At 58.3% G+C, this 15,082-nt stretch overlaps 1 protein-coding gene across 2 annotated transcripts in view; it reads right to left on the minus strand.

The window, feature by feature from the left end:
- LOC134542541 (protein lozenge-like) overlaps nt 1–15,082 on the minus strand; it is a 346,143-nt gene that overhangs the window by 6,115 nt on the left and 324,946 nt on the right. For both annotated transcript variants that reach the window (XM_063386897.1, XM_063386896.1), the window contains exon 5: nt 536–763. In XM_063386897.1, coding sequence (XP_063242967.1) covers nt 536–763 — 228 coding nt within the window. The remainder of the gene's footprint in view (nt 1–535; nt 764–15,082) is intronic.

Raw genomic sequence — 15,082 nt, forward strand, 5'->3', positions numbered from 1 at the left:
CTATACATAGCAATGGCTACCCACTGATATGTGTCCATTTTCGTTCACGAACGTTAGGTGTTCGTTTCGGTATAAAAGTAACGTACGCTTACGTACAATATTTGTGACCATTTGAAAGTTTCGCACGTTCCACGCATGCCAATGTTGATTCTGCCATCTGGCGGAGATATTATTCAGTACCGCATTAGCATACAAGATGATGGCGAATGTGAGTGCCAAGATGAGTGCCAAAATAAGTGCAAATGTGAGTGCGAAAATGAGTGCGAATTTTAGAGACAAGATGGGTCCCATTATGAACACCAACCAAGATCAGTATGAAGATGAGTACCAAGATGGTGCCAATATGAGTACGAAAATGAATACCAATGTGAGTGCCAACATGGTTACGAAGATGAGCGAAGAGATGAGTTCCAAGATAAGCGAGAATGTAAGTGCCAAGACGAGTCCAAAGAAGAGAGCAGAAATGAGTGCGAAAATGAGTACAAGAGATGACTGGCAAGATAAGCTCCAATGTGTGCCAAGATGACAGCCGTACCCGTGGTGGTGGAGTACTCGGCGGGGTATCGGTGGTGCTGGTGGGGCTGGTGGTGCTGGTGGTGGGGCGGCGGCGCCGGGGGCGGCGGGGCGACGGCGGCGGACAGCAGGCCGTCCAGCTCGGCGGCGGACGGCGGCGACTTGCTGGAGCTGGAGAACATGGCGCCGTACTCGTGGCCCGTCGCGGCCACCGAGTGCTGCCCCCCGCTGCCCGCCTGCTCGCCCAGCGCTGCAGCACCCAGATCACAGTTTGTATTGCTTTCCAGAACTCTCAAGTTTGAGACTAGTTACGTGACACGGACCAAACAAGCTTATATTGGTTACTGTGACCTCGGGGAGGGCGTTGTGGGGTCCATAAATACCCCGAAACATTACGATGATACTTAAAAAAAATTGTATTGCATAGACAACGTAGAAGTTTAGGTACTACATAATGGCTCACGTTTGGAACTTGTTTGAAAACTCTCCCAAAATATCCTGGGGAGAGATTCCTTATGGAAATTGTGTTAGAGTTTCCTTCGTAATCTAAAATCTTTTTTACAAATCTTTTTTTCTGTATAAAACTCGAAAGTTATTTTGGATTAAATTAAAATTCCAATAATAGTGATTTTATTATCGTAGTTCTTCAGCAACATCTAACAACATTTTGCAAACATCTCCTTCCCGTACACCTTCTTGAAAATAATATGGGGTGCCAATGTTGTAGAAAATTTTGCTTTTTTTACGCCTATACGTTGCGTCATAGGCAGGTGCAACATGTTTGATTATTAATGTTTTTGAGTCTCAATAAAAAGGTGTTACATTTTAATCTGACTAAAAGTGCGTTCATACTATGAAGAATTCTGTTGAATAAACTACTATCCACGAGCGATATTTTGCACACGCAAAATTAATCTCTCTTATTTTTAATGGTAAATATCACCATTATACATGAAAAAACTGTAATTGGATTATTAAAACACCTCAATTTCCTAACGAAATCACCTGCAAACACATTTCACTTTAAGAAACCCTATACGAAAGTTACATTTGGGATGTTACAATTAGCCAAGCTGGGAATAGCATTATCATTGTGAAATAACCTCTCAGAGCTAAATGCATTGCTGCCAACAGCAGCAAATGGCAAAGGCAGGTAACTGGGAATGAGTGAAAGGAAAGAAACTGGAACAGATCAAAACACCTCGCTGAAACCTAGATCACTAAGACTAACAGACAAATCTCACATAAAGTAGGGGAATAGGGCAGGTGACCAAGATGAAGGTAGCTGAAGAGATGGATGCGACACTCACCGGGGGGCAGGTGACCAAGAGGAAGGTAGCTGAAGAGATGGGGCAGGTGACCAAGAGGAAGGTGGAATTGTAGCTGGAGGGCACACTCACCGGGGGTCAGATGACCATTAGGAAGGTAGCTGAAGAGATGGGGCAGGTGACCAAGATGAAGGTGGTACTGGAGCTGGAGGGCACACTCACCAGGGGGCAGGTGACCAAGAAGAAGGTGGTGTTGGAGCTGGAGGGCACACTCACCAGGGGGCAGGTGACCAAGATGAAGGTGGTACTGGAGCTGGGGGGCACACTCACCAGGGGGCAGGTGACCAAGAGGAAGGTGGTGTTGGAGCTGGAGGGCACACTCACCGGGGGGCAGGTGACCAAGATGAAGGTAGCTGAAGAGATGGAGCAGGTGACCAAGATGAAGGTGGTACTGGAGCTGGAGGGCACACTCACCAGGGGGCAGGTGACCAAGAGGAAGGTGGTACTGGAGCTGGAGGGCACACTCACCAAGCGGCAGGTGACCAAGAGGAAGGTGGTATTGTAGCTGGAGGGCACACTCACCAGGGGGCAGGTGACCAAGATGAAGGTGGTACTGGAGCTGGAAGGCACACTCACCAGGGGGCAGGTGACCAAGAGGAAGGTGGTACTGGAGCTGGGGGGCACACTCACCAGGGGGCAGGTGACCAAGATGAAGGTGGTACTGGAGCTGGGGGGCACACTCACCAGGGGGCAGGTGACCAAGATGAAGGTGGTACTGGAGCTGGGGGGCACAATCACCAGGGGGCAGGTGACCAAGAGGAAGGTGGTACTGGAGCTGGGGGGCACACTCACCAGGGGGCAGGTGACCAAGAGGAAGGTAGCTGAAGAGATGGGGCAGGTGACCAAGATGAAGGTGGTACTGGAGCTGGAGGGCACACTCACCAGGGGGCAGGTGACCAAGATGAAGGTGGTACTGGAGCTGGGGGGCACACTCACCAGGGGGCAGGTGACCAAGAGGAAGGTGGTACTGGAGCTGGGGGGCACACTCACCGGGGGGCAGGTGACCAAGAGGAAGGTAGCTGAAGAGATGGGGCAGGTGACCAAGATGAAGGTGGTACTGGAGCTGGAGGGCACACTCACCAGGGGGCAGGTGACCAAGATGAAGGTGGTACTGGAGCTGGGGGGCACACTCACCAGGGGGCAGGTGACCAAGAGGAAGATGGTGTTGGAGCTGGAGGGCACACTCACCGGGGGGCAGGTGACCAAGAGGAAGGTAGCTGAAGAGATGGAGCAGGTGACCAAGATGAAGGTGGTACTGGAGCTGGAGGGCACACTCACCAGGGGGCAGGTGACCAAGAGGAAGGTGGTACTGGAGCTGGAGGGCTAACTCACCAGGGGGCAGGTGACCAAGAGGAAGGTGGTATTGTAGCTGGAGGGCACACTCACCAGGGGGCAGGTGACCAAGATGAAGGTGGTACTGGAGCTGGAGGGCACACTCACCAGGGGGCAGGTGACCAAGAGGAAGGTGGTACTGGAGCTGGAGGGCACACTCACCAGGGGGCAGGTGACCAAGAGGAAGGTGGTACTGGAGCTGGGGGGCACACTCACCAGGGGGCAGGTGACCAAGAGGAAGGTGGTACTGGAGCTGGGGGGCACACTCACCAGGGGGCAGGTGACCAAGAGGAAGGTGGTACTGGAGCTGGAGGGCACACTCACCAGGGGGCAGGTGCCAAGAGGAAGGTGGTACTGGAGCTGGAGGGCACACTCACCAGGGGGCAGGTGACCAAGAGGAAGGTGGTACTGGAGCTGGAGGGCACACTCAACAGGGGGCAGGTGACCAAGAGGAAGGTGGTACTGGAGCTGGAGGGCACACTCAGCAGGGGGCAGGTGACCAAGAGGAAGGTGGTGTTGGAGCTGGAGGGCACACTCACCGGGGGGCAGGTGACCAAGAGGAAGGTGGTGTTGGAGCTGGGGGGCACACTCACCAGGGGGCAGGTGACCAAGATGAAGGTGGTACTGGAGCTGGAGGGCACACTCACCAGGGGGCAGGTGACCAAGAGGAAGGTGGTACTGGAGCTGGAGGGCACACTCACCAGGGGGCATGTGACCAAGAGGAAGGTGGTACTGGAGCTGGAGGACACACTCACCAGGGGGCAGGTGACCAAGAGGAAGGTGGTACTGGAGCTGGAGGGCACACTCACCAGTGGGCAGGTGACCAAGAGGAAGGTGGTGTTGGAGCTGGAGGGCACACTCACCAGGGGGCAGGTGACAAAGAGGAAGGTGGTGTTGGAGCTGGAGGGCACACTCACCAGGGGGCAGGTGACCAAGAGGAAGGTGGTGTTGGAGCTGGATGGCACACTTACCGGGGAGCAGGTGACCAAGAGGAAGGTAGCTGAAGAGATGGGGCAGGAGACCAAGATGAAGGTGGTACTGGAGCTGGAGGGCACACTCACCAGGGGGCAGGTGACCAAGACGAAGGTGGTGTTGGAGCTGGAAGGCACACTCACCGGGGGGCAGGTGACCAAGAGGAAGGTGGTGTTGAAGCTGGAGGGCACACTCACCGGGGGGCAGGTGACCAAGAGGAAGGTAGCTGAAGAGATGGGGCAGGTGACCAAGATGAAGGTGGTACTGGAGCTGGAGGGCACACTCACCAGGGGGCAGGTTACCAAGAGGAAGGTGGTATTGTAGCTGGAGGGCACACTCACCGGGGGGCAGGTGACCAAGAGGAAGGTGGTGTTGGAGCTGGAGGGCACACTCACCGGGGGGCAGGTGACCAAGAGGAAGGTGGTGTTGGAGCTGGAGGGCACACTCACCGGGGGGCAGGTGACCAAGAGGAAGGTAGCTGAAGAGATGGGGCAGGTGACCAAGAGAAAGGTGGTACTGGAGCTGGAGGGCACACTCACCAGAGGGCAGGTGACCAAGAGGAAGGTGGTATTGTAGCTGGAGGGCACACTCACCGGGGGGCAGGTGACTAAGAGGAAGGTGGTGTTGGAGCTGGAGGGCACACTCACCGGGGAGCAGGTGACCAAGAGGAAGGTAGCTGAAGAGATGGGGCAGGTGACCAAGATGAAGGTGGTACTGGAGCTGGAGGGCACACTCACCAGGGGGCAGGTGACCAAGAGGAAGGTGGTGTTGGAGCTGGAGGGCACACTCACCAGGGGGCAGGTGACCAAGATGAAGGTGGTACTGGAGCTGGAGGGCACACTCACCAGGGGGCAGGTGACCAAGATGAAGGTGGTATTGTAGCTGGAGGACACACTCACCAGGGGGCAGGTGACCAAGAGGAAGGTGGTATTGTAGCTGGAGGGCACACTCACCAGGGGGGAAGGTGACCAAGAGGAAGGTGGTATTGTAGCTGGAGGGCACACTCACCAGGGGGCAGGTGACCAAGAGGAAGGTGGTACTGGAGCTGGGGGGCACACTCACCAGGGGGCAGGTGACCAAGAGGAAGGTGGTACTGGAGCTGGGGAGCACACTCACCAGGAGGCAGGTGACCAAGAGGAAGGTGGTACTGGAGCTGGGGGGCACACTCACCAGGGGGCAGGTGACCAAGAGGAAGGTGGTACTGGAGCTGGAGGGCACACTCACCAGGGGGCAGGTGACCAAGAGGAAGGTGGTACTGGAGCTGGGGGGCACACTCACCAGGGGGCAGGTGACCAAGAGGAAGGTGGTATTGGAGCTGGAGGGCACACTCACCAGGGGGCAGGTGACCAAGAGGAAGGTGGTATTGTAGCTGGGGGGCACACTCACCAGGGGGCAGGTGACCAAGAGGAAGGTGGTAGTGGAGCTGGGGGGCACACTCACCAGGGGGCAGGTGACCAAGAGGAAGGTGGTACTGGAGCTGGGGGGCACACTCACCAGGGGGCAGGTGACCAAGATGAAGGTGGTACTGGAGCTGGAGGGCACACTCACCAGGGGGCAGGTGACCAAGATGAAGGCTGTACTGGAGCTGGAGGGCACACTCACCAGGGGGCAGGTGACCAAGAGGAAGGTGGTATTGTAGCTGGAGGGCACACTCACCAGGGGGCAGGTGACCAAGAGGAAGGTGGTATTGTAGCTGGAGGTCACACTCACCAGGGGGCAGGTGACCAAGAGGAAGGTGGTATTGTAGCTGGAGGGCACACTCACCAGGGGGCAGGTGACCAAGAGGAAGGTGGTACTGGAGCTGGGGGGCACACACACCAGGGGGCAGGTGACCAAGAGGAAGGTGGTACTGGAGCTGGGGGGCACACTCACCAGGGGGCAGGTGACCAAGAGGAAGGTGGTACTGGAGCTGGAGGGCACACTCACCAGGGGGCAGGTGACCAAGAGGAAGGTGGTACTGGAGCTGGGGGGCACACTCACCAGGGGGCAGGTGACCAAGAGGAAGGTGGTACTGGAGTTGGAGGGCACACTCACCAGGGGGCAGGTGACCAAGAGAAAGGTGGTACTGGAGCTGGGGGGCACACTCACCAGGGGGCAGGTGACCAAGAGGAAGGTGGTACTGGAGCTGGGGGGCACACTCACCAGGGGGCAGGTGACCAAGAGGAAGGTGGTATTGTAGCTGGAGGGCACACTCACCAGGGGGCAGGTGACCAAGAGGAAGGTGGTACTGGAGCTGGAGGGCACACTCACCAGGGGGCAGGTGACCAAGAGGAAGGTGGTACTGGAGCTGGAGGGCACACTCACCAGGGTACAGGTGACCAAGAGAAAGGTGGTATTGTAGCTGGAGGGCACACTCACCAGGGGGCAGGTGACCAAGAGGAAGGTGGTATTGTAGCTGGAGGGCACACTCACCAGGGGGCAGGTGACCAAGATGAAGGTGGTACTGGAGCTGGGGGGCACACTCACCAGGGGGCAGGTGACCAAGAGGAAGGTGGTATTGTAGCTGGAGGGCACACTCACCAGGGGGCAGGTGACCAAGAGGAAGGTGGTATTGTAGCTGGAGGGCACACTCACCAGGGGGCAGGTGACCAAGAGGAAGGTGGTATTGTAGCTGGAGGGCACACTCACTAGGGGGCAGGTGACCAAGAAGAAGGTGGTATTGTAGCTGGAGGGCACACTCACCAGGGGGCAGGTGACCAAGAGGAAGGTGGTATTGTAGCTGGAGGGCACACTCACCAGGGGGCAGGTGACTAAGATGAAGGTGGTACTGGAGCTGGGGGGCACACTCACCAGGGGGAAGGTGACCAAGAGGAAGGTGGTATTGTAGCTGGAGGGCACACTCACCAGGGGGCAGGTGACCAAGAGGAAGGTGGTATTGTAGCTGGAGGGCACACTCACCAGGGGGCAGGTGACCAAGAAGAAGGTGGTATTGTAGCTGGGGGGCACACTCACCAGGGGGCAGGTGACCAAGATGAAGGTGGTACTGGAGCTGGGGGGCACACTCACCAGGGGGCAGGTGACCAAGAGGAAGGTGGTATTGTAGCTGGAGGGCACACTCACCAGGGGGCAGGTGACCAAGAGGAAGGTGGTATTGTAGCTGGAGGGCACACTCACCAGGGGGCAGGTGACCAAGATGAAGGTGGTACTTGAGCTGGGGGGCACACTCACCAGGGGGCAGGTGACCAAGAGGAAGGTGGTATTGTAGCTGTAGGGCACACTCACCAGGGGGCAGGTGACCAAGAGGAAGGTGGTATTGTAGCTATAGGGCACACTCACCAGGGAGCAGGTGACCAAGATGAAGGTGGTACTGGAGCTGGGGGGCACACTCACCAGGGGACAGGTGACCAAGATGAAGGTGGTACTGGAGCTGGGGGGCACACTCACCAGGGGGCAGGTGACCAAGAGGAAGGTGGTATTGTAGCTGGAGGGCACACTTACCGGGGGGCAGGTGACCAAGAGGAAGGTGGTACTGGAGCTGGAGGGCACACTCACCAGGGGGCAGGTGACCAAGATGAAGGTGGTACTGGAGCTGGGGGGCACACTCACCAGGGGGCAGGTGACCAAGAGGAAGGTGGTATTGTAGCTGGAGGGCACACTCACCAGGGGGCAGGTGACCAAGAGGAAGGTGGTATTGTAGCTGGGGGGCACACTCACCAGGGGGCAGGTGACCAAGAGGAAGGTGGTATTGTAGCTGGAGGGCACACTCACCAGGGGGCAGGTGACCAAGATGAAGGTGGTACTGGAGATGGGGGGCACACTCACCAGGGGGCAGGTGACCAAGATGAAGGTCGTACTGGAGCTGGGGGGCACACTCACCAGGGGGCAGGTGACCAAGAGGAAGGTGGTATTGTAGCTGGAGGGCATACTCACCAGGGGGCAGGTGACCAAGAGGAAGGTGGTATTGTAGCTGGAGGGCACACGCACCAGGGGGCAGGTGACCAAGAGGAAGGTGGTATTGTAGCTGGAGGGCACACTCACCAGAGGGCAGGTGACCAAGAAGAAGGTGGTATTGTAGCTGGAGGGCACACTCACCAGGGGGCAGGTGACCAAGAGGAAGGTGGTATTGTAGCTGGAGGGCACACTCACCAGGGGGCAGGTGACCAAGATGAAGGTGGTACTGGAGCTGGGGGGCACACTCACCAGGGGGCAGGTGACCAAGAGGAAGGTGGTATTGTAGCTGGAGGGCACACTCACCAGGGGGCAGGTGACCAAGAGGAAGGTGGTATTGTAGCTGGGGGGCACACTCACCAGGGGGCAGGTGACCAAGAGGAATGTGGTACTGGAGATGGGGGGCACACTCATCAGGGGGCAGGTGACCAAGAGGAAGGTGGTATTGTAGCTGGAGGGCACACTCACCAGGGGGCAGGTGACCAAGATGAAGGTGGTACTGGAGATGGGAGGCACACTCACCAGGGGGCAGGTGACCAAGGTGAAGGTGGTACTGGAGCTGGGGGGCACACTCACCAGGGGGCAGGTGACCAAGAGGACGGTGGTATTGTAGCTGGAGGGCACACTCACCAGGGAGCAGGTGACCAAGATGAAAGTGGTACTGGAGCTGGGGGGCACACTCACCAGGGGGCAGGTGACCAAGATGAAGGTGTTACTGGAGCTGGGGGGCACACTCACCAGGGGGCAGTTGACCAAGAGGAAGGTGGTATTGTAGCTGGAGGGCACACTCACCAGGGGGCAGGTGACCAAGAGGAAGGTGGTATTGTAGCTGGGGGGCACACTCACCAGGGGGCAGGTGACCAAGAGGAAGGTGGTACTGGAGCTGGGGGGCACACTCACCAAGGGGCAGGTGACCAAGAGGAAGGTGGTACTGGAGCTGGAGGGCACACTCACCAGGGGGCAGGTGACCAAGAGGAAGGTGGTACTGGAGCTGGAGGGCACACTCACCAGGGGGCAGGTGACCAAGAGGAAGGTGGTACTGGAGCTGGAGGGCAGACTCACCAGGGGGCAGGTGACCAAGAGGAAGGTGGTACTGGAGCTGGAGGGCACACTCACCAGGGGGCAGGTGACCAAGAGGAAGGTGGTACTGGAGCTGGAGGGCACACTCACCAGGGGGCAGGTGACCAAGAGGAAGTTGGTACTGGAGCTGAAGGGCACACTCACCAGGGGGCAGGTGACCTAGAGGAAGGTGGTACTGGAGCTGGAGGGCACACTCACCAGGGGGCAGGTGACCAAGAGGAAGGTGGTACTGGAGCTGGAGGGCACACTCACCAGGGGGCAGGTGACCAAGAGGAATGTGGTACTGGAGCTGGAGGGCACACTCACCAGGGGGCAGGTGACCAAGAGGAAGGTAGCTGAAGAGATGGGGCAGGTGACCAAGATGAAGGTGGTACTGGAGCTGGAGGGCACCCTCACCAGGGGGCATTTGACCAAGAGGAAGGTGGTACTGGAGCTGGAGGGCACACTCTTCAGGGGGCAGGTGACCAAGAGGAAGGTAGCTGAAGAGATGGGGCAGGTGACCAAGATGAAGGTGGTACTGGAGCTGGAGGGCACACTCACCAGGGGGCAGGTGACCAAGAGGAAGGTGGTACTGGAGATGGAGGGCACACTCACCAGGGGGCAGGTGACCAAGAGGAAGGTGGTACTGGAGCTGGAGGGCACACTCACCAGGGGGCAGGTGACCAAGAGGAAGGTGGTACTGGATCTGGAGGGCACACTCACCAGGGGGCAGGTGACCAAGAGGAAGGTGGTACTGGAGCTGGAGGGCACACTCACCAGGGGGCAGGTGACCAAGAGGAAGGTGGTACTGGAGCTGGAGGGCACACTCACCAGAGGGCAGGTGACCAAGAGGAAGGTGGTGTTGGAGCTGGAGGGCACACTCACCAGGGGGCAGGTGACCAAGAGGAAGGTGGTACTGGAGCTGGAGGGCACACTCACCAGGGGGCAGGTGACCAAGAGGAAGGTGCTACTGGAGCTGGAGGGCACACTCACCAGGGGGCAGGTGACCAAGAGGAAGGTGGTACTGGAGCTGGAGGGCATACTCACCAGGGGGCAGGTGACCAAGAGGAAGGTGGTACTGGAGCTGGAGGGCACACTCACAAGGGGGCAGGTGACCAAGAGGAAGGTGGTACTGGAGCTGGAGGGCACACTCACCAGGGGGCAGGTGACCAAGAGGAAGGTGGTACTGGAGCTGGAGGGCACACTCACCAGGGGGCAGGTGACCAAGAGGAAGGTGGTATTGTAGCTGGAGGGCACACTCACCATGGGGCAGGTGACCAAGAGGAAGGTGGTATTGTAGCTGGAGGGCACACTCACCAGGGGGCAGGTGACCAAGAGGAAGGTGGTACTGGAGCTGGGGGGCACACTCACCAGGGGGCAGGTGACCAAGAGGAAGGTGGTATTGTAGCTGGAGGGCACACTCACCGGAGGGCAGGTGACCAAGAGGAAGGTAGCTGAAGAGATGGGGCAGGTGACCAAGAGGAAGGTGGTACTGGAGCTGTAGGGCATACTTACCGGGGGGCAGGTGACCAAGATGAAGGTGGTACTGGAGCTGGAGGGCACACTCACCAGGGGGCAGGTGACCAAGAGGAAGGTGGTATTGTAGCTGGAGGGCACACTCACCAGGGGGCAGGTGACCAAGATGAAGGTGGTACTGGAGCTGGAGGGCACACTCACCAGGGGGCAGGTGACCAAGATGAAGGTGGTATTGTAGCTGGAGGGCACACTCACCAGGGGGCAGGTGACCAAGATGAAGGTGGTATTGTAGCTGGAGGGCACACTCACCAGGGGGCAGGTGACCAAGATGAAGGTGGTATTGTAGATGGAGGGCACACTCACCAGGGGGCAGGAGACCAATATGAAGGTGGTATTGTAGCTGGAGGGCACACTCACCAGGGGGCAGGTGACCAAGATGAAGGTGGTATTGGAGCTGTAGGGCACACTCACCAGGGGGCAGGTGACCAAGATGAAGGTGGTATTGGAGCTGGAGGGCACACTCACAAGGGGGCAGGTGACCAAGATGAAGGTGGTATTGTAGCTGGAGGGCACACTCACCAGGGGGCAGGTGACCAAGATGAAGGTGGTATTGTAGCTGGAGGGCACACTCACCAGGGGGCAGGTGACCAAGATGAAGGTGGTATTGGAGCTGGAGGGCACACTCACCAGGGGGCAGGTGACCAAGATGAAGGTGGTATTGTAGCTGGAGGGCACACTCACCAGGGGGCAGGTGACCAAGATGAAGGTGGTATTGGAGCTGGAGGGCACACTCACCAGGGGGCAGGTGACCAAGATGAAGGTGGTATTGTAGCTGGAGGGCACACTCACCAGGGGGCAGGTGACCAAGATGAAGGTGGTACTGGAGCTGGAGGGCACACTCACCAGGGGGCAGGTGACCAAGATGAAGGTGGTATTGTAGCTGGAGGGCACACTCACCAGGGGGCAGGTGACCAAGATGAAGGTGGTATTGTAGCTGGAGGGCACACTCACCAGGGGGCAGGTGACCAAGATGAAGGTGGTATTGTAGATGGAGGGCACACTCACCAGGGGGCAGGTGACCAAGATGAAGGTGGTACTGGAGCTGGAGGGCACACTCACCAGGGGGCAGGTGACCTAGAGGAAGGTGGTGTTGGAGCTGGAGGGCACACTCACCAGGGGGCAGGTGACCAAGATGATGGTGGTACTGGAGCTGGAGGGCACACTCACCAGGGGGCAGGTGACCAAGATGAAGGTGGTATTGTAGCTGGAGGGCACACTCACCAGGGGCAGGTGACCAAGATGAAGGTGGTATTGTAGCTGGAGGGCACACTTACCAGGGGGCAGGTGACCAAGATGAAGGTGGTATTGGAGCTGGAGGGCACACTCACCAGGGGGCAGGTGACCAAGATGAAGGTGGTATTGTAGCTGGAGGGCACACTCACCAGGGGGCAGGTGACAAAGATGAAGGTGGTACTGGAGCTGGAGGGCACACTCACCAGGGGGCAGTTGACCAAGATGAAGGTGGTATTGTAGCTGGAGGGCACACTCACCAGGGGGCAGGTGACCAAGATGAAGGTGGTATTGGAGCTGGAGGGCACACTCACCAGGGGGCAGGTGACCAAGATGAAGGTGGTATTGTAGCTGGAGGGCACACTCACCAGGAGGCAGGTGACCAAGATAAAGGTGGTATTGGAGCTGGAGGGCACACTCACCAGGGGGCAGGTGACCAAGATGAAGGTGGTATTGTAGCTGGAGGGCACACTCACCAGGGGGCAGGTGACCAAGATGAAGGTGGTATTGGAGCTGGAGGGCACACTCACCAGGGGGCAGGTGACCAAGATGAAGGTGGTATTGGAGCTGGAGGGCACACTCACCAGGGGGCAGGTGACCAAGAGGAAGGTGGTATTGTAGCTGGAGGGCACACTCACCAGGGGGCAGGTGACCAAGATGAAGGTGGTATTGTAGCTGGAGGGTACACTCACCAGGGGGCAGGTGACCAAGATGAAGGTGGTATTGTAGCTGGAGGGCACACTCACCAGGGGGCAGGTGACCAAGAGGAAGGTGGTATTGTAGCTGGAGGGCACACTCACCAGGGGGCAGGTGACCAAGAGGAAGGTGGTATTGTAGCTGGAGGGCACACTCACCAGGGGGCAGGTGACCAAGAGGAAGGTGGTATTGTAGCTGGAGGGCACACTCACCAGGGGGCAGGTGACCAAGAGGAAGGTGGTATTGTAGCTGGAGGGCACACTCACCAGGGGGCAGATGACCAAGAGGAAGGTGGTATTGTAGCTGGAGGGCACACTCACCAGGGGGCAGGTGACCAAGAGGAAGGTGGTATTGTAGCTGGAGGGCACACTCACCAGGGGGCAGGTGACCAAGAGGAAGGTGGTATTGTAGCTGGAGGGCACACTCACCGGAGGGCAGGTGACCAAGAGGAAGGTAGATGAAGAGATGGGGCAGGTGACCAAGAGGAAGGTGGTACTGGAGCTGGAGGGCACACTCACCAGGGGGCAGGTGACCAAGAGGAAGGTGGTATTGTAGCTGGAGGGCACACTCACCAGGGGGCAGGTGACCAAGATGAAGGTGGTACTGGAGCTGCAGGGCACACTCACCAGGGGGCAGGTGACCAAGATGAAGGTGGTATTGTAGCTGGAGGGCACACTCACCAGGGGGCAGGTGACCAAGATGAAGGTGGTATTGTAGCTGGAGGGCACACTCACCAGGGGGCAGGTGACCAAGAGGAAGGTGGTGTTGGAGCTGGGGGGCACAATCACCAGGGGGCAGGTGACCAAGAGGAAGGTGGTATTGTAGCTGGAGGGCACACTTACCGGGGGGCAGGTGACCAAGAGGAAGGTGGTGTTGGAGCTGGAGGGCACACTCACCAGGGTGCAGGTGACCAAGAGGAAGGTGGTATTGTAGCTGGAGGGCACACTCACCAGGGGGCAGGTGACCAAGATGAAGGTGGTACTGGAGCTGGAGGGCACACTCACCAGGGGGCAGGTGACCAAGATGAAGGTGGTATTGTAGCTGGAGGGCACACTCACCAGGGGGCAGGTGACCAAGATGAAGGTGGTATTGTAGCTGGAGGGCACACTCACCAGGGGGCAGGTGACCAAGAGGAAGGTGGTATTGTAGCTGGAGGGCACACTCACCAGGGGGCAGGTGACCAAGATGAAGGTGGTACTGGAGCTGGAGGGCACACTCACCAGGGGGCAGGTGACCAAGAGGAAGGTGGTATTGTAGCTGGAGGGCACACTCACCAGGGGGCAGGTGACCAAGATGAAGGTGGTATTGTAGCTGGAGGGCACACTCACCAGGGGGCAGGTGACCAAGAGGAAGGTGGTATTGTAGCTGGAGGGCACACTCACCAGGGGGCAGGTGACCAAGATGAAGGTGGTATTTTAGCTGGAGGGCACACTCACCAGGGGGCAGGTGACCAAGAGGAAGGTGTAATTGTAGCTGGAGGGCACACTCACCAGGGGGCAGGTGACCAAGAGGAAGGTGGTGTTGGAGCTGGGGGCACACTCACCAGGGGGCAGGTGACCAAGAGGAAGGTGGTATTGTAGCTGGAGGGCACACTCACCAGGGGGCAGGTGACCAAGATGAAGGTGGTATTGTAGCTGGAGGGCACACTCAACAGGAGGCAGGTGACCAAGAGGAAGGTGGTATTGTAGCTGGAGGGCACACTCACCAGGGGGCAGGTGACCAAGAGGAAGGTGGTGTTGGAGCTGGGGGGCACACTCACCAGGGGGCAGGTGACCAAGAGGAAGGTGGTATTGTAGCTGGAGGGCACACTCACCAGGGGGCAGGTGACCAAGAGGAAGGTGGTGTTGGAGCTGGGGGGGCACACTCACCTAGGGGCAGGTGACCAAGAGGAAGGTGGTATTGTAGCTGGAGGGCACACTCACCAGGGGGCAGGTGACCAAGAGGAAGGTGGTGTTGGAGCTGGGGGGCACACTCACCAGGGGGCAGGTGACCAAGAGGAAGGTGGTATTGTAGCTGGAGGGCACACTCACCAGGGGGCAGGTGACCAAGATGAAGGTGGTATTGTAGCTGGAGGGCATACTCACCAGGGGGCAGGTGACCAAGAGGAAGGTGGTATTGTAGCTGGAGGGCACACTCACCAGGGGGCAGGTGACCAAGAGGAAGGTGGTGTTGGACCTGGGGGGCACACTCACCAGGGGGCAGGTGACCAAGAGGAAGGTGGTATTGTAGCTGGAGGGCACACTTACCGGGGGGCAGGTGACCAAGAGGAAGGTGGTGTTGGAGCTGGAGGGCACACTCACCGGGGGGCAGGTGACCAAGAGGAAGGTGGTGTTGGAGCTGGAGGGCACACTCACCGGGGGGCAGGTGACCAAGAGGAAGGTAGCTGAAGAGATGGGGCAGGTGACCAAGATGAAGGTGGTACTGGAGCTGGAGGGCACACTCACCAGGGGGCAGGTGACCAAGAGGAAGGTGGTACTGGAGCTGGAGGGCACACTCACCAGGGGGCAGGTGACCAAGAGGAAGGTGGA

This window comes from Bacillus rossius (genome assembly GCF_032445375.1).
Source record: "Bacillus rossius redtenbacheri isolate Brsri chromosome 9 unlocalized genomic scaffold, Brsri_v3 Brsri_v3_scf9_1, whole genome shotgun sequence".
Taxonomy (NCBI): domain Eukaryota; kingdom Metazoa; phylum Arthropoda; class Insecta; order Phasmatodea; family Bacillidae; genus Bacillus; species Bacillus rossius.